General features: G+C 39.3%; 1 protein-coding gene across 2 annotated transcripts in view; it reads right to left on the reverse strand.

Moving 5' to 3' along the window:
* Positions 1 to 2,174: 2,174 nt before the first annotated feature.
* The window catches only part of pde6a (phosphodiesterase 6A, cGMP-specific, rod, alpha), a 55,243-nt gene continuing 34,424 nt past the window's right edge, over positions 2,175 to 22,993 (reverse strand). The window contains exons 16-22 of one of the 2 annotated variants that reach the window (XM_073067651.1): positions 16,733 to 16,833; positions 16,480 to 16,587; positions 16,191 to 16,254; positions 14,870 to 14,944; positions 14,549 to 14,632; positions 8,415 to 8,571; positions 2,175 to 7,004 (exon numbers count right to left, since the gene is read on the reverse strand). In XM_073067651.1, coding sequence (XP_072923752.1) covers positions 6,949 to 7,004; positions 8,415 to 8,571; positions 14,549 to 14,632; positions 14,870 to 14,944; positions 16,191 to 16,254; positions 16,480 to 16,587; positions 16,733 to 16,833 — 645 coding nt within the window. In that variant the 3' untranslated portion in view covers positions 2,175 to 6,948. Of the gene's footprint in view, positions 7,008 to 8,414; positions 8,572 to 14,548; positions 14,633 to 14,869; positions 14,945 to 16,190; positions 16,255 to 16,479; positions 16,588 to 16,732; positions 16,834 to 22,993 lie in introns of both variants that reach the window. The other variant, XM_073067650.1, reaches the window with a different exon arrangement.

A 22,993-nucleotide genomic window follows, 5' to 3' on the forward strand; every position in this document is an offset into this window, starting at 1 on the left:
TTGTTGGCAGAATTTCAGATGGTGACGAGAGGGCGTACAGAAGTGAGAAATGCCAATTAGTGGTGTCACAACAACAACTTTGCACTCACTATCAGTAAGACTAAAGAACTGATTGTGGACTTCAGAAAGGGCAAGACGAGGAAACACACACCAGTCCTCTTAGAGAGATTAGATGTGAAAATAGTGAGCAACTTCAAGTTCTGAGTGTTAATATCTCTGAGGATCTATCCTGGACCCCACATATTGATGCAGCTACAAAGAAGGCATGACAGCAGCTGCAGTCCATTAGGAGTTTGAGGAGATTTGATAAGTTACTGAAGAGACTTGCCAATTTCTACAGATGTACTGTGGAGAGCATTCTAACTGGCTGCATCACCATCTGATATGGGGCAGGGTCTACCCTATAGGATCAAAATAAACTGCAGAGAGTTGTAAACTTTGTCAGTTCCATCATGGGCACTAGCCTCTGTAGCATCCAGGACACCTTCAAGGAGTAATGCCTCAAGCAGGCGGTATCCATTATTAAGGACCCACATCACCCAGGTCATGCCTTGTTCTCATCAGGAAAGCCTGAAGGCACACACTCAATGATTCAGCTACAGCTTCTTCCCCTCTGCCAACTGATTTCCGATTGGACATTGAACCATGAACACTACTTCACTTCCTGTAATTCACATTTTTTTCTATTATTATGTATTGCCTTGTACTGCTGCCACAAAGACAACAAATTTCGCAACATGCCAGTGATATTAAACTTGATTCTGATTCATCTGCAGTTTTTAACTAGCATCAGTTACGTAAGTTTGTGTTCAAAGTTTGTGGAAATGAACAAAATCAACGCAGACACCAAGTGCAGATACTGTACAACCTTCATAGAATGCTTTAGATGATTGCATCGTCCAAATCTTCATCTTCATTGTAACAATCAAGATGATTGTCGATACCTTTGTAATTCCTAAATTACTGAAAGAGTGAAATAGTTTCATTTTCACTCCCAGTTGTTTTTGGCATCTCCAAGCCCGAATGCTTGAAACCACAGTGAGCACAACAGGTCCAAACTGTCTTACTGTTTATTTCACACCAACTATCACTGACAAAAATCACTGCTTTTTGAACACAAACTTATGGAACTGGTACTATTTTAAAACTGATTGCTCTAAGCATAGTGTAGTGTCTAGCAGCCATGCAAGTGTACTTGACCGATGCTGATTAGAAACTGTTCAGCAACAGTTTCCTGCCCCAATTAAACAGCATATTATCCCAAGTTAATGAAGGGAAACCTGGCTATTTTCTCAATTTAGATTTTTAGTTAGAAACTTAGAAAGAAAGAAAACCTACAGCACAATACAGGCCCTTCAGCCCACAATGCTGCACTATACATGTACTTATTTTAGAAATTACCTAGGGTTACCCATAGCCCTCTATTTTTCTGAGCTCCATGTACCTATTCAGGAGTCCCTTAAAAGACCCTATTGTATCCGCCTCCACCACCATCGCTGGCAGCCCATTCCATGCACTCACCACTTTCTGCTAAAAAATCTTAACCCTGTCATCTCCTCTGTACCTACTTCCAAGCACCTTAAAACTGTGCCCTCTCGTGTTAGCCACTTCAGCCCTGGGAAAAAGCCTCTGACTATCCACATGATCAATGCCTCTCATCATCTTATACTCCTCTATCAGGTCACCTCTCATCCTCCGTCGCTCCAAGGATAAAAGGCGGAGTTCACTCAACCTGTTTTCATAAGGCATGCTCCCCAATCCAGGCAACATCCTTGTAAATCTTCTCTGCACTCTTTCTATAATTTCCACATTTTTCCTGTAGTGAGGTGACCAGAACTGAGCACAGCACTCCAAGTGGGGTCTGACCAGGGTCCTGTTGTCCCAAATAAATTGTTGCCCTATTCTCCATTCTGTAAGGTCAAAACGATTGAATTATTACTGGATAATTTAAATAAGACTGACCACATATAATAAATGGAGGTCTGTGTAAATCTTAGTTTGTGTGGTACCCAAGTGCAGATGCACTTTAGAAATTTCACTATAAAAAAAGTCTGCACACTGCTTGATCACATGACAAAAGGTTAGTAAATGTTCAACTCCTTATATTGGCAGAAGTTTAAGAATCCCTAAAATCTTTGTAAGCAATAAATACCAACAAATGACAAGAAAATGTGTGTAATTTAAACTAAAATTTATTTAATATTATACAATGAAACAAAGTTAAGCACCAAGTCTGAATATATGTTGTGATGGTATTGGATTCAGAGTCTGCAAAGCCCTAAACTGATAAGGAGATTTTAAGCTATATTTCCACATAATCTATAGGTACCATCACTAGAGGGAGGTTATACTGTAACCGCCCACTCTTCTGCGACTACCTGCTAATTGCGTGATAGGTTACCTCTCTCTACAAGGAGATACTTGCAGCTAACTAAGCGCTTTAAAGACAGTTTATTTTATTTTTAAGGATACACTTCTAAATTCAGACAAATAGTTTTTAACATACATTTAAGACAGAGGATTATTGAAAGATTTTTGAATTACAAAAGCTTTATAAACTACAAAGGATTTCCAAACATGAGCACAATTCTGACAAACTAAAAGAACATAGTAACGAGTTACAGAAAAACAAGTTGCTCATCACAGAAACCCAAGTTGAAGAATGAACACTAGCTGTTTTTGCTGTAACCCTGTCTTTCTGTCATTCCCCTTGTCATTCCTAACAATCCCCACTGTTTTATAGCATTTACATTGTTTTGCTACTAGTCGACATTATCTGCAGATGATGTTTTTCAGATACCTTTGCTGGGCAAAGTAATTCACACAGATGATCTAAAAGCTTCAAGGGACAGAGATCCCAGACTTCTAAAATTAATACTGTGAGACCAGACTCTTCGAGTACACAAATATCCCAACTATATCAATAACTATGACCACCTTTGTTATGCCATGTGATAATATCAGTCTCGTCTGCCAGCTTAAACTCATTTACAATGGTGCAAATAACTTATCTTGGTTTGATGCAGGCCAATGAACATAACCCCATTAAACATGAGCCTACAAGACCTCACTGTTTACTTGCTTACAACAAGAGGTTGAGCAAGGAATATTGGTTAGAAGCTTAATTTTGTCACAGACAACTCTGACCCTTTGGAAAGGTTATGTGCTGCCTTGCTGGAAAGCTGAGGATCGCAATAAGCCTCTTGGGCCGTGGTAAGTGAATACCCATCACAATGTTAATCACATCTGTTCTATTAATTCATATACAAAGCTATGAACTACAATCATTAGAACATTATTTAATGTTTTCTGATTTCTAATCATTTATTTATACATTTGTAATTACTTTAAATGAAAATTTTAAAACTTGCTGGAACATTTAGTATGATAGATTTTTAAAAATACCAACTTCTTTTGATAATTAGGAAGTGTATGAGAACAACACAGTGCAGGATAGGTATTTACATAGAAAAATAGAAAACCTACAGCACAATACAGGCCCTTCGGCCCATAATGCTGTGTCGAACATGTATTTACTTTAGAAATTACCAAGGGTTACCCAGAGCCCTGTATTTTTCTAAGCTCCATATACCTATCCAGGAGTCTCTTAAAAGATCCTATCATATCTGCCTCCACCACCGTCGCCAGTAGCCCATTCCACGCACTCACCACTCTCTGCATAAAAAAAACTTACCCCTGATATCCCGTCTGTACCTACTTCCAAGCACCTTAAAACTGTGCTTTCTCGTGTTAGCCATTTCAGCCCTGGAAAAAAGCCTCTGACTAGCCACATGATCAATGCTTCTCATCATCTTATACGCCTCTATTAGGTCACCTCTCATTGTCGCTCTAAGGAGAAACAGCCGAGTTCACTCAAACTATTCTCATAAGGCATGCTCCCCAATCCAGGCAACATCCTTGTAAATCTCCTCTGCACCCTTTCTATAGTTTCAACACCTTCCTATAGTGAGGTGACCAGAACTGAGCACAGTACTCCAAGTGGGGTCTGACCAGGGTCCTATATAGCTGTAACATTCCTCTCAGCTCTTGAACTCAATCCCACGGTTGATGAAGGCCAATGCACCGTATGCCTTCTTAACTACAGAGTCAACATGCACAGTAGCTTTGAGTGTCCTATGGACTCGGACTCCAAGGTCCCTCTGATCCTCCACACTGCCAAGAGTCTTACCATTAATACTATATTCTGCCATCATATTTGACCTACCAAAATGAACCACCTCACACTTACCTGGGTTGAACTCCATCTGCCACTTATCAGTCCAGTTTTGCATCCCATTAATGTCCTCCACACTATCCACATCACCCCCAACCTTTGTGTCAGCAGCAAATTTACAAATCCATCCCTCAGCTTCCTCATCCAGGTCATTTATAAAAATCACAAAGAGAAGGGGTCCCAGAAAAGATCCCTGAGGCACACCACTGGTCACCGACCTCAATGCAGAATATGACCCATCTACAACCACTCTTTGCCTTCTGTGGGCAACAAGCCAATTCTGGATCCACAAAGCAAGATCCCTTTGGATCTCATGCCTCTTTACTTTCTCAATAAGCCTTGCATGGGGTGCCTTGTCAAATGCCTTGCTGAAATCTATATACACTACATCTACTGTTCTACCTTCATCAATGTGCTTAGTCACATCCTCAAAAATTTCAGACAGACTTATAAGGCACGACCTGCCTTTGACAAAGCCATGCTGTCTATTCCTAATCATATTATACCTCTCCAAATGTTCATAAATCCTGCCTCTCAGGATCTTCTCCATCAACTTACCAACCACTGAAGTAAGACTCACTGGTCTATAATTTCCTGGGCTATCTCTACTCCCTTTCTTGTATAAGGGAATAACATCTGAAACCTTCCAATCCTCCAGAACCTCTCCCGTCCCCATTGATGATGCAAAGATCATTGCCAGTAGCTCAGCAATCTCCTCCCTCTCCTCCCACAGTAGCCTGGGGTACATCTCATCCAGTACCGGTGACTTATCCAACTTGATGCTTTCCAATAGCTCCAGCACATCCTCTTTCTTAATGTCCACATACTCAAGCTTTTCAGTCCACTCTAAGTCATCCCTACAATTGCCAAGATCCTTTTCTGTAGTGAATACTGAAGCAAAGTATTCATTCAGTACCTCTGCTGTCTCCTCCGGTTCCATACACGCATTTCCACTGTCACACTTGTTCGGTCCTATTCTCTCACATCTTCTCCTCTTGCTCTTCACATACTTGTAGAATGCCCTGGGATTTTCCTTAATCCTGCTCACCAAGCCCTTCTCATGGCCCCTTCTGGCTCTCCTAATTTCATTCTTAAGCTCCTCCGGCTAGCCTTATAATTTTCTAGATCTCTATCATTACCTAGTTTTTTGAACCTTTTGTAAGCTTTACTGTTCTTCTTGACTAGATTTTCAACAGCCTTTGTACACCACGGTCTCTGTACCCTACTATCCTTTCCCTGTCTTATTGGAACGTACCTATGCAGAATGCCACGCAAATATCCCCTGAACCTTTGCCACATTTCTGCCTTACATTTCCCTAGGAACATCTATTCCCAACTTATGCTTCCAAGTTCCTGCCTGTTAGATTCATATTTCCCCTTACTCCAATTAAACGCTTTCCTAACTCGTCTGTTCCTATCCCTCTCCAATGCTATGGTAAAGGAGATAGAATTGTGATCACTATCTCCAAAATGCTCTCCCACTGAGAGACCTGACATCTGACCAGATTCATTTCCCAATACCAGATCAAGTACAGCCTCTGAGCAACCATCTTCAACTTCATTTGCTAGCTAAAAACTTTACAAAAGTAATATGCAACTAGAACTGTGGACTCGTGTTGTAAACAGACAGGAATAAACTGTGCTGTCAATTTTTCCTGTTTTGTGCTCTGGGAACAATTCCCAGGCACAGTATGCAGATCAAAGAGAAGCCGTTACTTTCTGGCTTATCATCTTATTTATATTGTTCTTCATGCTGTTGTGAGAGATTATGTTTACAACAGTAAAACCATGCTGATGTGGTAGGTAGGGATATAAAGTTTTCTCTCATCTTATTTTCCACTCTGATAAAATTCAGACTCAGCCTATTAAAGCTTAGGCCCAAGAAACCAGTAAAATGTGAAAGGTCAGTCGTTGCAATCGTCCCATGTTGTTGTAGAACACTTCACATTCATATTCCACTCACTCACTCCATAGATTAGACTTATTTTCTTTTGATTACAGGAGACTAAAGACTGAGATAGTTAAGAATAGACACCCTGTACAATAAAGATGAACTCTTGATCTCTTAGTCTACCTCATTATGGGTCTTGCATCTTACCTATTTAGCTGAACTACACTTTCTCTGTAACCGTAACATTATATCCTGCACTCTGTCATTGCTTTTCCTTTTGTACGACCAGAATGTACTTATGTTTGTAATGAGCTATCCAGAGGGCTTGCAACTCAGAGCCTTTCCCCGTATTTTGGTACTTGTGACATTATTAAACCAGTTACCAATATAGGAGTTTTTGAGATCGACAGACGTAAAGTCTTAATGTGAAAATCCCAAGCAAGAGTCATAAACTTAAAAGTACCGTAAAAATCTATACCTCAGTAAGAAGTTCTAATTCTCAAAAATTGATACATAATCATGTTGTTACTCACTAAAATGTCCAAAGCTACTTATCGTCTTTCTTTTACACAGGGATTTTAATTTGGTGTCTTACAGTTTATACAATTACTCATTAACAATTTGTTTGCAGCAAATATAAAAATGATTTTTTATAGATGCGCTATGAGGTTCATTTTTTTAACTATATCTGGCATGCTTAACTGTATATTAACTCCCATATTCAGAGATACAATTTGTTTTGAAACAGCCGACTGTTTCTCCAAATGTCAAAGTGCCCGTGAAGACTTCAAAATGCTTGTTCATGGTTTCTTTCTGCCGCACTTTACAAGAGCTGACACGTTGAAGACTGAGAACTTTGTCCCTTTTGTGATGCAATGGCTGCTGCAGTTTGAGAAAGAATGAAAATAGCATTTTGCATTAATTTTTTTGTTACGGGTTTAAAATTGTAATTTATGAACTTGTCTTACAAATATTGTTTATAATGCAGATAAACCAAATCTTGTCAGAATCCCAAAATATTTGGTCCTCCATTTCCACTCTGAAAGTTTATAATCTTTTAAACACAAAATAGAATGAATGTTTAAGCCTTTTAAACAGAAGGTATGTACCACTGGCAGCTTGAAAGTTCTAAGCATCCTGTTAGTTTTATTGCAGCAGCCATAATGATACTGACAGCTTTCCACTGGGTGGCTGAAATATTGCTGAGACATTAATAGGCCTGTTCAAGGTGAAAAGTGGGGTTTTATCAAATCAAAAGAGGCTATCTGCCACTTTTGGACTTCTTTCCACCTGCAAACGACCGGGCAAAGGACCTGCGAGATGAAGTCCCTTTTAACATTTTTAAGAATCTGCCCCAGCAATTCATGAAGAAGAAGAAAGTCCTTAACTCTTAGTGGAGTCATCAGGACGCCATCGTGACAGCGTTTTTTTCGCAGGCTTTCTTATTTTTACGAGGCCGAGTTGCTAGTTCGATGCTTGACCCAGCACGGATGGAAAGCGTGCAAGGGAGCCGGCCGGATTCGAACTCGGGAGCCTTTGCTCCGAAGTCCAGCGCTGATGCCACTATGCCACCAGCCGACTACCAGCAATTCATACTGGGGTCAAAATTCTCCACCCCCTCACCTTCTATAGAATTGTCTCCTCCCTCTGACTTTTCTAGGAATTATCCTTCTTCTCTTTGTAAACTGTGGGGCAGATTTTGGATACACGAACAGTGGAAATCTTGTCCTATATGTCTTATGTAAGACATTATAAAAATGAAGCAACACAAACAAAATGCTGGAGGAACTTGTCAGGTCAGGCAGCATCTATGGAAATGAATAAACAGTCGACGTTTTGGGCTGAGGCCCTTCTGAGCTGAAAAGGAAATGGGAAGACTCCAGAATAAAAAGGTGGGGGAGAGGGGAAGGAGAATAGCTAGAGGGCGATAAGTGAGGCCAAGTGAATTGGAAAGATAAAGGGCTGGAGAAGAAGGAATCTGATAGGAAAGGAGAGTGGACCAAAGAAGAAAGGGAAGAAGGAGTGGTCTCAGGGGGAAGTGATGGGCAGTTAAGAAGAGGTGAAAGGCCAGAATGGAGAATAGAAGAAGAGAGGAGGGGTAGGAAAAAATGAAAAAATGAATTGCATTAAATTATTATGCTATAGACAGATTTTAAACCTATAAGTAGGTTGCTCAGCCTAACTGGTCCGTGTTATTGTCAATGCTTTAGATGGACCTACTCTTGCCCTTCATTATCTAACCAGTTCAATGCATCTTTCTCTTTACTAATTCATGTTCAGATGTCTCACCTTGCTTTGCTGCTTTTTCTTCTTCCTTCCGCTGTTTCTCTTCCTCAATCGCTTTCACTTTTGCCTCGTGTTCATCAGCCAGTGCTTTCCACTCCTTTCTGTTGTTCAGGATGCCTCTGTACATGGGCTCAATCTCAGAATGAAACCTAGTGAATTCCTAATTAAATGGAAATACCATTGTTAGTTCACCACATTCATTAATTACACATCTAAAATATGTCAGGATCAGTAAGTGCGATGTGATACACGTTGTTGGGAAGTTAGACATCAAAACAAGTGTCTAAACAGAACCCACTATTCTTCCAGTACGGATATGCAAGTCATAAAAAGTAGTAGTTTAGACTAAAAAACTGGAAAAAGGGCACGGTCCCATCTTCTCCATCTTTACCCAGACTGGAATTGACAGGACCTACAGTTGTGTTTGGTTTTGTTGTTCTCATCTTTTTGTCCCTTTTCAGAATGAGGAGCTCCCTTTGCAGTTCTTTTCTCACATAACTATTTAAAGTTAAAACAATACTTTACTTGTATTTCTTCCAATTTATTATACAATTTTTACTGTTAACAGTCTGGCCCCCTGCACACTAACGACAGCCCCTCCACACTGAGGACAGCACCTCCACACTGAGGACAGTACCTCCACACTGAGGACAGCACCTCCACACTAACGACAGCCTCTCCACACTGAGGACAGTACCTCCACACTGAGGACAGCACCTCCACACTGAGGACAGTACCTCCACACTGAGGACAGCACCTCCATACCGAGGACAGTACCTCCACACCGGGGACAGTACCTCCACACAGAGGCCGTACAGTGCAGCAACACTAGAGCTGATTTCTCAGGGCTCCTGCAATCAGATCTGATCTCTAGCAATGTCTGTGTGGAGTTTCTGTGTTCTCGCTGTGACTTCTGGTTTTTTCCTGGTTATTCTTGTAATGCCGCATTCCAAAGTTGAGTTGGGTGGAGGGTTAATTGGCGATTGTGGATGTTGATTGTGGTGAAGGAAACATTAGGTTTTTAATGGGCAGGTGAGAGGTAACAGGGAAACAGTTGCAGGGGTAGGGTGTGGTGATTGATAATGCTGTTAGAGGCAACATTGACACAAAAGGCCAAATTCCCTTCTTCTACATCACAGAGAAATATGAAAATAATGTGGAAAAGGGGTGACTGCTTTGCTGAATAACCCTAACATGTTGCTGGTCACTTTAATGTTCAAATCACACTCCCTCTCTATAGTTGGACTTCCGCATTGCTCCAGCAAAACATAACACAAGCTCAAGCAGCAGTTTCTCATGTTCCAGCTAGGTACATTATATCCTTCTGAACTGAATATTTCTTTCAATAAATTTGAATCATCAGACATTTCTGTGCCTCACATTTCAAACAATCATAAGCTTCATTTTGCCTTTTATTATTTCCTTACCTGTTGGTAAAGTCACACTTATTTGACTTCTATAATTTATCTCTTTCTCCAGACCCATCTTCCACTATCCATTAAATGCCTTTACCACTCTTTACCTCTGCTCCACCACCTCTTTCATCATGTAACTCCTTGCTGTCCTCCCTGTACATCACATTTTAAGAAAAGGTATACAGAGAGTCTGGAGAAGGGTCAAATGAGATTTATTAGAATGTCACCTGAACTGAGAGATTACATTTGCCAGGTCAGGCAGTATCTAGAGGGGTATAAACTGAATTATCATTTCAGGCAGATGATCTTTCATCAATTTTCTCTGAAGGCATGCTTCATATGGACTCTGGCAACGAAGCATCTGTCCTATAAAGTCCTTTTTTAATTGTTTAACTGAATCAATTGGAACTTAATGGTTTTAATTAACTTCTAGTGTTCAATGTCTGTCTAAATGTTTTTGAAAAAAATTAAAAGTGCTTAGTCGTTAATAGTCTGTGAATCTTTTGAAATGCCTGCAGATACCAGAGACATTGACAAACTTTCAATCCTTTATAATTTTGTCAACCATTAATGCAGACTTGACAAGTTGTTAATGTAGCCAAGATGTTGAGGAGTTCAGCTCTCAGTCAGCCTGCCTGTGGAACTTGACACTATATTCTATACAAGGACAGGTTTATTGAGTAGGTGACTGATTGCTTGCTGGAGCCCAAAAGACTTGGGCCAATGTCTTTAAAATGAGAAACATTTACACAACTGTGACAACAGTTGTTCTCTGTGATCTTATTATATAGTTATTGAAGAATTCCATTAAAGGTGAGTCACATTATTGAATTTATGCCAGAAAACAAATGATTTTCTAGACAAAGACCATAACTTCTATTGAACATGCTGTTGCTTTCTGTTATTGTTAAATTACGTACTGTTTGTTAATACTGCCGGAAACTATTATTGCGATAGATTACGGAAGATACGGAACAAATGGCTTAATAATTAATTAAGCCATTTTTCTTTGTTTATTTTTGATCTCTGACAAAATTGTGCTGACCTTCTGGCACTACAAGCTTGGCCACCTGCCCCTAGTGCCACTTCTCGCTGAGGTCTAGACATAGCTTTTCTCTGAGAGGCAAGTTCTAAGCTATAGGCGAGGCCTAGAGACCCTCACAGTGCAGCTGACCATCTGTACTCTCAGGATAGCTTTTATAGCCAGTGAGGCACTGTCTGCAGTTCACTTTAAATATTTGTGGATGAATTTGATGCTTAAAATACACCAAGAAGCTCTCAGGACTAAAATACTTTTAAAATAACTATTCAAAATAAGATACAATCTTATTTAAAATGTTTAACATATTTTAAATAACTAAATTGAATGAAAATGTGTTTACTTTTCCCCTGCCAGCTGATATCATCAAAAAGTTTTAACAGAACCTTCACCTTGCTGACCCAGCAAAGGTTCAGCAGGCAGATTACTCAACTTAAGGGCTGACAAGCCTGTGCATTCTGGTGCTCTCCCATCAAGAGAAGCCAGCAAGGAAGCTGGGATCTCTCAGGATCTTACATGCTTTAGATTAGCATACATTCAGGAGTAGCTCAATTACGGGCTGTTGGGCTGATCTTGGTAAAATATCTTCCTCAGACTTACAGTTTCAGCCTATTTTATAAGGCCTGTCTGAATGCCATATTTTAGAAGGAACACCAGAATTAGCCAAATTCTAAATTACTTATTTTCTTCCGTCAGTACTTTAAAATTATTTTCCAATATTATAAAAGTCTATCAGGTTAAATTGTTTGCATAATTTTGCTATGCAATAAATTAATACTGACCACAATTATTTGTAGTGCAATTTTGTGAAATGTCACAGCATCAATTGAGACGTAAATGCAGCCAGACTAAATATAATAATCATGATGAACATATCTGCAAAATATATGAGATGCATTGGTTCTGTGCAAGAATCCATCTGCAGTGTACACCATTGCAAGATATACATACAATTTAATGGAGATAGTTCTTTGCTAGTTCATATGAGCCAAAACAGGGTAACTAGTTTAACAAAGCAAGTAAACTCTATTATGTGTTGTGTCACACCTAAGCAAATCTTGGAGTTGGGAATGGGGAATATTTCAATTAAGGTATCAAGTATCAAGTAAATTATTAATCCCTTTCCAGTTTATTACTAAAAATGAACTCATATTTCTTTGCAACATAGAAAGAGGTTGTTAAGCTCATCCAGGCTATCCCATCAATCTCATTCTCTCAACTACTTTCCTGTAGCCCATCTTCTCTCTTGTGCTTATTAACTTCCCTTTGATTGTCCCACAGTTCAATTACACCAGGAGAAATCTGGAAGGATCTTGGGGTCCTTGTTTCACATTAACCATATAACCATATAACAATTACAGCACGAAAACAGGCCATCTCGGCCCTTCTAGTCCGTGCCGAATGCTTACTTCCACCTAGTCCCACCTACCTGCACTCAGCCCATAACCCTCCATTCCCTTCCTGTCCATACACCTATCCAATTTGTTTTTAAATGACAAAATCGAACCTGGCTCTACCACTTCTACCGGAAGCTCGTTCCACACAGCTACCACTCTCCATTATATGTAAATGATTCAGATAAGGAATTGGTGCCTTTGTCACCAAGTTTGTAGTCATTTCAAAGACAGGTGGAGGTGCAGGTAATATTGAGGAAACAGGGTGTCTACAGAAGGACTTAGACAGGTTGGTAAAATGAGCAAAGAAGTGACAGATGGAATATAGTTCTTGGAAGTGCATAGCCATGCACTTTGGAATAAAGTGTGGACTATTTTCCAAATGGGGAGGAAATTCAAAAATCAGAGTTGCAAAGGGACTTGGGAGTCCTAGTGCAGGATTCCCTAAAGATTAACTTGCAGGTTGAGTCAGTGGTAAGGAAGGCAAGGAAAGGACTAGAATATAAATGCAAGGATGTAATGCTGAGGCTTTGCAAGGCTTTGGTTAGACTGCACTTAGAGTATTGTGAGCAATTTTGGATCCAATAGTTAAGAAAAGATGTGCTGGCATTGGAGAAGATCCAGAGGAGGTTCATGAGAATGATTCTGGAAATTAAAGGATTAATATATGAGGAGTGTTTGATGGCTCTGGGCCTGTACTTGCTGGAGTTCCGAAGAATGTGGGGTGCGGGGGGCGGGGGAGGTGGATTTCATTGAAACCTATTGAATACTGAAAGGCCTAGATAGAGTGGATGTGGAGAGGATCTTTCTTATAGTGAGAGAGTCTAGGACCAGAGGGCACAGCCTCAGATATCCATTTAGAATGGAGGTGAAGAAAATGTTCTTTAGCTAGAAGGTGGTGAGTCTGTGGAATTCATTGCCACAGACATGTGTGCAGGCCAAGTTGCAAATTCCTACAGATATACCATGGAGAGCATTCTAACTGGCATCATCACCCTCTGGTTTACTAGACAGGTGGGGGGGGCACTACTGCACAGGATCAAAATAAGCTGCAGAGACTTGTAAGCTTAGTCATCACGATCATGGGCACTAGTCTTCATAGAATCCAGGAAAACTTTGAGCAATGCCTCTTTAAGGACCCCATCACCCAGGATATGCCCTGTTCTTATTGCCACCATCAGGAAGGAGGCCAGAGAGCCTGAAGGCACGCACTCAGTGATTTAGGAACAGTTCCTCCCCTCAGCCATCCGATTTCTTAAAGGACTTCGAACCTATGAACACTACCCCAATATATTTAAAATACATATATATTTTTGCATTTCTTATTTAATTTAACTATTTAATATATAGATTCTTATTGTAATTCATGTCTTTTTTCTCTATGATTATGTATTGCATTGTACTGCTGCCACAAGATAATAAATTTCTTGACATATGCCAGTGATACTAAAGCTGATTCTGATTAGGTATATTTAAGGCAGAGTGTCATAGGTTCTTGAATAAACAGGGCCTCAAAGGTTATGCGGAGAAGGTAGGAGAATGGGGTTGAGAGGGACAATAAAAATGATGGAATGGCAGAGCATACTCGATGGGCTGAATGGCCTAATTCTGCTCCTATGTCTTATGGTCTTGTCCATAGACCCTGCAAAGTTGTTACACAATTGATGGTGTATGGCATATGGTGTGCAGACCGTCATTAATTGGGAGAATTGAGTTCAAGAGGCAAAGCTCTCATGGTGCAGCTCTATAAAACTCTGGTTTGACCACACTTGGACTATTGTGTTCAATTCATCTTAGAAAGGATATAGAAGCTGTAGAAAAAGTGAAAAGGCTGCTGCCTGGATTGGAGAGCATGTCTGATTAGGATAACTTGAGAAAGCTAGGACTTTACTCTTTGGAGCGAAGGAGAATGAGAGGTGACTTGATAAAGGTGTGTAAAATGATAAGAGGCATGAGCAGAGTGTTCCAGCAGAGACATTTTCCTTTCACGATCATGGCTATTACAAGAGGGCATAATTTTAAGGTGATTAGAGGATATTACAGGAGAGATGTTGGAGTTTTTTTTTAAACGCAATGCTTAGGAGTGGAAAATACATTAGCAATATTTAAGAGACTTTTAGATAAGAACATAATGAATGAAAAATGGAGGGCTACATAGAAGGATAATATTAGATTGATCTTGGAGTAGGTTAAAAGGTCAGCACAACCGAAGGGCTTGTGTTGTGTTGTACTATTCTTGGTTCTGTGGTACATCTATCCTTGGGTACGGTCACTACCTCGGTTCTTTACCTTGTACACAAAAGTGCACACAAAGTCAATGAAACCAACTTGAAGTTTTGGAAGTTCATCAGCTTTGTTTCTGTCCATCATAGGCTGAAAGAATAAAAAATACAAGGAAACATTTTAAATAGTAAGAAACAATTTATGATTAAAAATGTGTTAATTTGGACATTTGCCAGTTATTTCAAGATCTTTAGAAAACATTCTTTAGAGATTCATTAAATTGCAACCTACAAAGTGCCGATCACAATAAAAATCTTATTGAAATATCTTAGAAGGAAGTATATGTACATTTAAAATTATTTGTACTTTGAGTTATTCAAAACTTACAATTGGCTGCTGCTCTAAAACTGTCCGTTCTAAATCTCCCTGTTCCCAGAATTCAGCTGCCACAGAAAGAGCTACCTTAAATGGAAGAAAGAAATATTAGATTTTTTTTATTATAGTTCAACAGCTCCTATTAATTTTAATGTAGCATAAAGAGTTATTTAAAACACTTGCACATTTTAATAACATGCGGGAGATGCTTAGTCCTTTATCTAATTATTGGTTATTAATGGGATTATTGAGTACTGAAAATACTGAAAAAGCTAATTCACTGAGCTTTCCTCATTCAGTAGTGCCAGGAAATAATCTGGTCATGATGACTTACATAAAGTAGAATTATGGCAAAGATTTGGAATGGGAACTCTAGTAATTTAATGCCTATCAGTAAATTTGGGATATTTTGGGTAACGGAAAACATTCAATGGATGCCTTTTGCTTTGAGCTAATAATCTCCATCGTGACAAGATGGTGGAAATCTAGAGTTGAACTGCTACTGCCTGCCTATTTATCATGAATCTTTTCTCAGAAGAACAATCTATTTGTTATACTTTTGTAAGGAGAATAGTAACAAACATATACTTTTCTTCTCACGTACTTCCTCTCTTCAGCTGCTATTTGAATGCTTTCGCTGAATGTGTCATGTTGTTTGCACACTGCATTTTCATGTACTGTGAACTTCCACTTCTCCCCTGATTTATCTCATTTCATCTGCTGCTAGTTAAGCACCTGAGAAAGAGGAGTCAATGTGGGTTCCTAACCCTTTTCATAATCAACAATGAAGGTGAGTTTGATAGGAGGAAGTAAAACCTTTATAGAGATTGAATTTAGAAGCTGCTAATATATATATATTTTTTCTTCTTTTTCCATACACATGCAGAGTATTCCCAAATTACCAATGACTCCGCAGATAATTTTTATCCTATTTTGTGAATCCTGCAAGTCTATGAAGGATGAATTACTCGCTTACCTATTTCTGAAGAAATATTTTCTTGGCCTTGCTCCAGTTTTCTGCCAAAATTTCTATATTTAAGAATGCTTGAAAGTTTGTGTTCAGAATCTTAACCCTACCTCTGTCTAGTTTGAATCAACCACCATGTTGAAATGCAGATTATCGTGACATGTTGGGACAAAGGTTTATGATTCAAAATGTAAATTCCAGTCACTGCCAGTGTGTTGATTACTAGGTAAGATTGATATAAGTAGGTACCATGTTTTAAATGAAACCTTACTGTGATAATTCTAACTTATAGTACTAATGAATGCCTTAGCAGATTATCCTACAGAACGTAAACTAAATCAGGCGTGAATAATGAAATATATGTACCTTGCTCTGTATTTCCCATGGTTTTGTGATGGCAGACAGGTCACATGCAGTCATCATCATGGCCCTTAATTAATGAGATTGAACACAACAGCAATCAGTAACAATTCTCACAAAGCATGATAAGCTAAACGTGGTAAGCACAGAAGAAAAAGTATAGCAAAAATTCTAATGGCATTATTTTCATAATTGTACAAATTTAATTGAACCAGCGTTCTTCCATCAAAAATTTATAATATATTTTGGAATTTAAAAATGATTCCACAAATAAAATCACTAAACATGAGCTTACATAATAATCTCTTTCCTTGTTGTCTGCAGGATCATAAATTGTACCCATTCTTCAAAGTTCTCGTATGTTTCAGACAAGTCGACTATCTTTTGAAACATTGTCCGTTTTCTGTCATGTAATAAAAATATTAACAGGACATATTCATTGACTATTGTATTTTAAACCAATTGAGCTGCATTTAATTGATTATGATAATAAAAATAGCAAAACCAAAATCTAACTATATAATAAAGTATTCTCAAAATGTCAGTACTTGAAATATAGTGCCAAGTCTGTAGCAATGATCGCAATTTCCATCAGATGGAGTACGTGTTCATATTGCCTTCTGTTGAGATTTTGAAAGATATTCAAATCCTGTTAAAAGTAAAACAGTAAAGAAACACAATCAACACTATGATAATCACATTGCTTCCATTTCTCTTATTATTCACCCCTTTGGAATCTCCAGCTTGATGTTTATTACACAATAAGGAGATTAAAATGTCTTTACTTTATCCATTTGGCCGATTAAACCTTTGTATGATGATACTTGAGTTTTACCAGTAAATCAGGCTGATGCTAAAAATGTATTAGTTTGACAATGATGTTTAATTAAAAAGAAAGGACAAAATATATGGTGCATTAATATGGATCTTATATTTCACTATATTTTCATGTTTATACTTTTATCCCATTGTAAAACACTTTGAATTCCAGTATATCATCTATATGAAAAGTGCTCTATAAGTAATGTTACCATTATTATTACTATTTATTGAAGGGATGAGCAAATGCTTTCAGTTTAGATACCCTATAGATGTGTGGTGGAAAGTGTGCTGACTGGCTGCATTATGGCCTGGTGTGGGAACACCAATGCCTTTGAGTGGAAAATCCTACAAAAGGTAGTGGATTCAGCTCAGTACATCACGGGTAAAATCCTTCCAGCCATTGAGCTCATGTACATGAAAAGCTGCTGTAGGAAAGCGGAGTCCATTATCAAAGCTCCTCACCACCCAGGTCATGCTCTTTTCTCACTGCTGCCATGAGGTAGAAGGTACAAGTGCCTCAGAACTCGTACCACCAGGTTCAAGAAGAGTTACTACCCCTCAACCATCAGGCTCCTGAGTGAACAGGGATAACTACACTCATTTAAGGGCTCTTTTATCTTGTTATTTATTGCTATTTATTTATATCTGCATTTGCACAGTTTATTGTCCATTGATCCTGTTTACAGTTACTGTTCTACAGATTTGCAAAGTATGTCTGCAGAAAAAGAATCTCAGGGTTGTATATGGTGACATGAATGTACACTGATAATAAATTTTACTTTGAACTTTTTTGAACTTTAATTGAAACATAATCTCCCTTGCAATGGCTGAATATTTGGTACTTTCCAAAGTTATTCAAACTATTCAAATAACTAATAAACAAAGTTATTCAAATCTGTGGAATTCTCTGCCACAGGAAACAGTTGAGGCCGGTTCATTGGCTATATTTAAGAGGAAGTTAGATATGGCCCTTGTGGCTAAAGGGATCAGGGGGTATGGAGAGAAAGCAGGTACAGGGTTCTGAGTTGGATGATCAGCCATGATCATACTGAATGGCGGTGCACGCTCGAAGGGCCGAATGGCCTACTCTTGCACCTATTTTCTATGTTTACTACAATCGGAGTGTACCTAGGTGTACCTCAGGGACTGCAGCATTCAAGAATGCAGCTCAACACCACCTTCTCAAGGGCAACTAGAGATTGTCAATAAAAGCTGGTTTAGCTGGTGATGCCTACATCTTATAAATGAATATATAAAAAAATCTACAAAATCTGGTTGGGAAGGTGCTGCTGAATGACTGTGTATTGCTGTTAAAGATTATGAACAGACCAGTTGCTCCCAGACATGGGCACCTTCAGAAAATTCCCCACAGAATAAAGTATGCACAAGATAATGGGTGAGCAGCATGACAGATGAATGAACTGCCAGAATAATGTGCAGAGACAGTTAGGTTCATAACAGAAAATCCTATCAACCCGGAAGGTTTAAGGAAACTCTGTAAAGAACAGACTACAAGATGTTTGTGCTTCAGGAAGGAAGCTTTCACTGAAATATGCCAAGAGCTTCAAACACTGATCAAACAAATTTATCACTAAATTGCAAGTAGATGTGAAGGAATAACAGTTGAGGTCATTTCTGAAACTAAAAAAAATCTCAGTTTGAAACATTTCCTGAGGAAGATGAGGAACACAAATTATTTAAAAGGAGCTAGAGAACAGCAGTTAGAGACAGTGCACAACTTCCGGTTGATAGCTGGCTCCTGCTTAGTGTAGGGTGTCAATGAATATATGCACATTGCTTTTAGGCACCTCTTGTCAATTCTGATTTGGAGGATTCACCTCCAATAGGATATAACTGGTGTTTAGCTATCATGAAGTTCAGTGCATGATTTCATGACAGCTGTCACGTTGACTTGGCAGCCCATTGTGACATCTGCATGGGAGCCATTGTGACAAACAGGAGGATGGCTACTGGACACCAAGGCTATATGTGGATAACATGACTACTCATAGTTCTGGGATAGAACATGTCGGCAGCATGCATACAAAAAAAATCCCATATTAACATGTGAAATGTAATGAAGCGGAGCATTGGCTAGGTGAAATAAGGCTTCTACTCCCAGGGCTATTTCAAAGGAGGTATGCAACACATGGCAGAGCATGTGTCATAAGTGGTTGTCCTTTGCTCTATATATATAAATATATATCTTGTACAAGGTCTGCAACAACTATGCACAGAAAAATTACAATTCATAGGATTTCTATACATAATTATAAAGAAAAACATCTTTATCATCATGCATGCTTACAGAATTGGGATTCACTATTTCAAGAAATGGGACCAGTTTTTGATAAATTTGCCCTTGCATAATGAGGATGGGGATCAACTGTCTCCAATGGCTGGAAGTGTATTCCATGTAGAGAGACATACAGCACAGGGATAATTGTGGTCTGGGCTTTCCAGCAAGAAAGAAGACTTGCTTCACAGAATGGCATTCTTACTTCAGTTCAAGATGAACCAAGCTGCTGACTCACAGTTGACTTCTCAATAAGCAGACAGTTGAAGAGCCGTTCTTCCAATAGCAGAACGTGCACTCCTGATCTAGTTTTGCAACAGTGATGTGAACTGCTTGATGCATGATGTTTGGCATCCCTGCCGCATGCCCAATAGCAGACAAGCACAGTTCCTCTGTATGTACATAAGAACCATGTCACTTCTAAATGCATTCCCTGTTCACACAGCATTACTGATTACAGATAGCATTTGGAATTCAGGTAAAACTCTGCCCATGCTAGCATTCCTACTGCACAGAATTTTAACAGCTGGTCTTCTTACAACTGGTTTGGATCATTTCCCATTGTGGAAAGTCAAATAGGAGATATGTAAAATAAGCAGCAAGTTCTATCAGTTATTTTCCCTCAATACACATCTAAGTTAGCTTTCTCTATGGTACTTTCATTTCCAGCAAGAATCATTTCATTATTCTCCGTAAGTCACTATCCAGAACAACATCCACGAGACTAATAACATTAGTCTTGCCAAAGTCATAAGCCTAAAAGTTAGACTACTTGGTATATTGTGACCACCTTGTGACTACCTCTTAGTTGTCTTGATGTCTGGAGCCTTGCTCCTTAGATTCTGTCTGTACGCAAGAAGTACATGATCTGACTTACAAAATGCAATCTCAGGAAGGAACGATAGGCATTCCTTATCATAGTGTAGCAGTGGTCTAGTGCGTTGGTATTTTTGGTGCTGGTGATAATTAGGCAGTACTTTCTTCAGACAGGTCTGGTTAAAGTCATTGGGATGACCCATTTCTTGTTTACAGACAGCATCGTACAGTTTTGCAAGTGCCTGCTTATAATCGGCCGCTGGTGGTACGTAATCTGCAGTCAGGATGACAAATGAGAACTCCTGAGGCAAGTAGCATGCTCTACATTTAATTGTTAGTTGTTCTAAGTCAGGGGAACAAAAAGTTGAGATAACCTGGTCCAAGTACCAACAAGAATTGTCTAAAAAGCTTATGCTGCCATCTTTTGCCCTTGCCAGAATTCAAGCTTCGATCCATTTTGAAAATTGTAAACCCTTCTGGTCAGAAGGGTGTGTTCACCGTTAACCAAGTCCCAATGCAACAAACAACTGCTATCTGCCTCATCTGCCTCTGCTACAGCAGCCTTGCCCTGAGACCATCAATCTTATTCCTCAGTGTCTGCACATTTGTTCCAAGATGGAAGGCAGAGGAGGCCTCATTACTCTATGCTTCAGTCTGGTTTGAATTTCGCCTCTCCTGCCACATTTTTGGCCTTGGTGTTGACCTTTAAAGGTGCCATTTTTAATCATCAAACGTGAGATCTGAAGATCATTGATGTAATTTCATAATCCATTGTTAAGAGGAAACTTACAAGCTGCAGGTTGCAGTAGAAGTAATTCAAAAGGAGTATATTTAAGAGGAAAACTGGTACAGTTTCCTGCAGCTCACAGAGATTTGCTGATGTATGCTGATGCCATCCTATTATATAAAATGTAATAAATAATTTCATTTATTGGAGTTAAATATGACAACCTCAAAACTTCTGAAGAACCAACTGGTCTACTTCTGCTTCTATTTCTTATAGTGCAAGTCATTCACAACAGGACAAGGTCCAGCAGAATGGCTAGGCCAGTGTCGGATGGAATTTAATGCAAGTGTGAAGTGATGCATTTTGCAGAAGTAATGGTGGAAGAATAATAGCAATGGCACATTTTTAAAGGGCATGCAGTGACAGGGCCCAGGGTTCAATTGCATTGATCTTTAAAGGTGGCAATGAATATTGGGGGAAACATTATGGGATCTTAAAAAAATATCACAGATGTTAGAAACCTGAGATTTAAAAAGTACGTATGGGAAATACCTGGCAGGCAAAAGCATATGCAGCAAGAACAAGAAGAGGTTAACGTTCTGGGCCCATGACCCTTGAAAATTGACCAACGTGAAATGTTAACTCTTGTCCTTTCCCACAAATGCTGCCTGATGTGCCATTTCTGGGATTTCCCGTTTTACTCCACATAGGATTTGGGCTTTATAAATAGCCCTTGGAAGACAGAAATGAGGCTAAATTGTTTCTCCCAGTGGATAGTAAATATTTGGAATTCTCTTCCACATAGAACAGTGGACGCAGAACTTTTGAATATTTTCTAAGGGAGAGATAGATTCATGATAAGCAACGGGTGGTTGTTCACCATGGGTAGACAGGAATATGTAATTGAAATTATAGCAAGTTCAACGATTATATAATCAAATCATGGAGCGGAACCTGCTCCTAATTCATATGCCTGACTGCAGTTTTAGAAACTATTGACTTTACCACGGCTAGATTATTTAGTCCACTTCTGGTTACCACAACTTTGGAAAAGCACAGAAGAGAATTCACAGAATGATGCAAACACAGAATAGTTACAACATGGCAAAAGACCATTCAACCTGGGGCAATATGGGCTGATTCCATGTATGACCATTCCAACTAGTCATATCCCCCCTGAACTCCGGCCATAAAGCTGAAAATTCTTTTCTTTCAGATGCTTACCTTTTTCCCTTTTAAATGCCATAATTGAATTTGTTTCCATTTCTACCCCTGGTGGTACATTCCACACCCTAAACATGCAAGGTGACTTTTTTCTCCCTTTAGAGCACAGGACATAGAGCAGCACAGCACAGTAAGGGCTCTTCAGCCCACGATGCTGTGTCTATCTATATAAAGCATCTGCTCCATGATCTACCTTAAACACAAGAGACCCTGCAGGTGCTGGAAATCCAGAGCCACATACACAATACGTAGATCATGAGAATGAGACTTACTGAACTGCTCTATAGGGAGCCAGCATGGACAGAATATGGATATTAATCTAGCTGCACTTAAAGTAACTATAATACAACATTGAAAAGATGTTTAGACAGTTGCTTGGATGAAAAAAGCCGAGAAAGATGTAGGCCTAATGTTGGCAAATGAAATTATTATTTTATGTATTTATATATTTAGAGCTACAGTGAGGAACAGGCTATCCCAGTCCTTCAAGCAACCTATTGATTTAACCTGGGCCTAATCACAGGACAATTTACAATGACCGATTAACCTACTAACTGGTACATCTTTGGACTGTGGGCAGAAACCGGAGCACCCGGTGGAAACACACACACACACACACACACACACACACACACACACACACACACACACACACACACACACACACACACACACACACACACACACACACACACACACACACACACACACACACCAAACTTGTTTACAGAGGACACTGGAATTGGACTCTGAACTACTACATACCAGCCTGTAGTAGCGTCACGCTGTGATGCTGCTGTGGCACATGGATTGGCATCACAGTCAGTACGGACTAGGGCCTACTGTGCACACTTTTGTACTGTGCCTTTCCTTGATTCCTTCAGTGCCAACATATCTCTGATTCTGTGACTTTATACAAGTTGG

Source organism: Hemitrygon akajei, chromosome 15 (assembly GCF_048418815.1).
Source record: "Hemitrygon akajei chromosome 15, sHemAka1.3, whole genome shotgun sequence".
NCBI classification, from domain to species: domain Eukaryota; kingdom Metazoa; phylum Chordata; class Chondrichthyes; order Myliobatiformes; family Dasyatidae; genus Hemitrygon; species Hemitrygon akajei.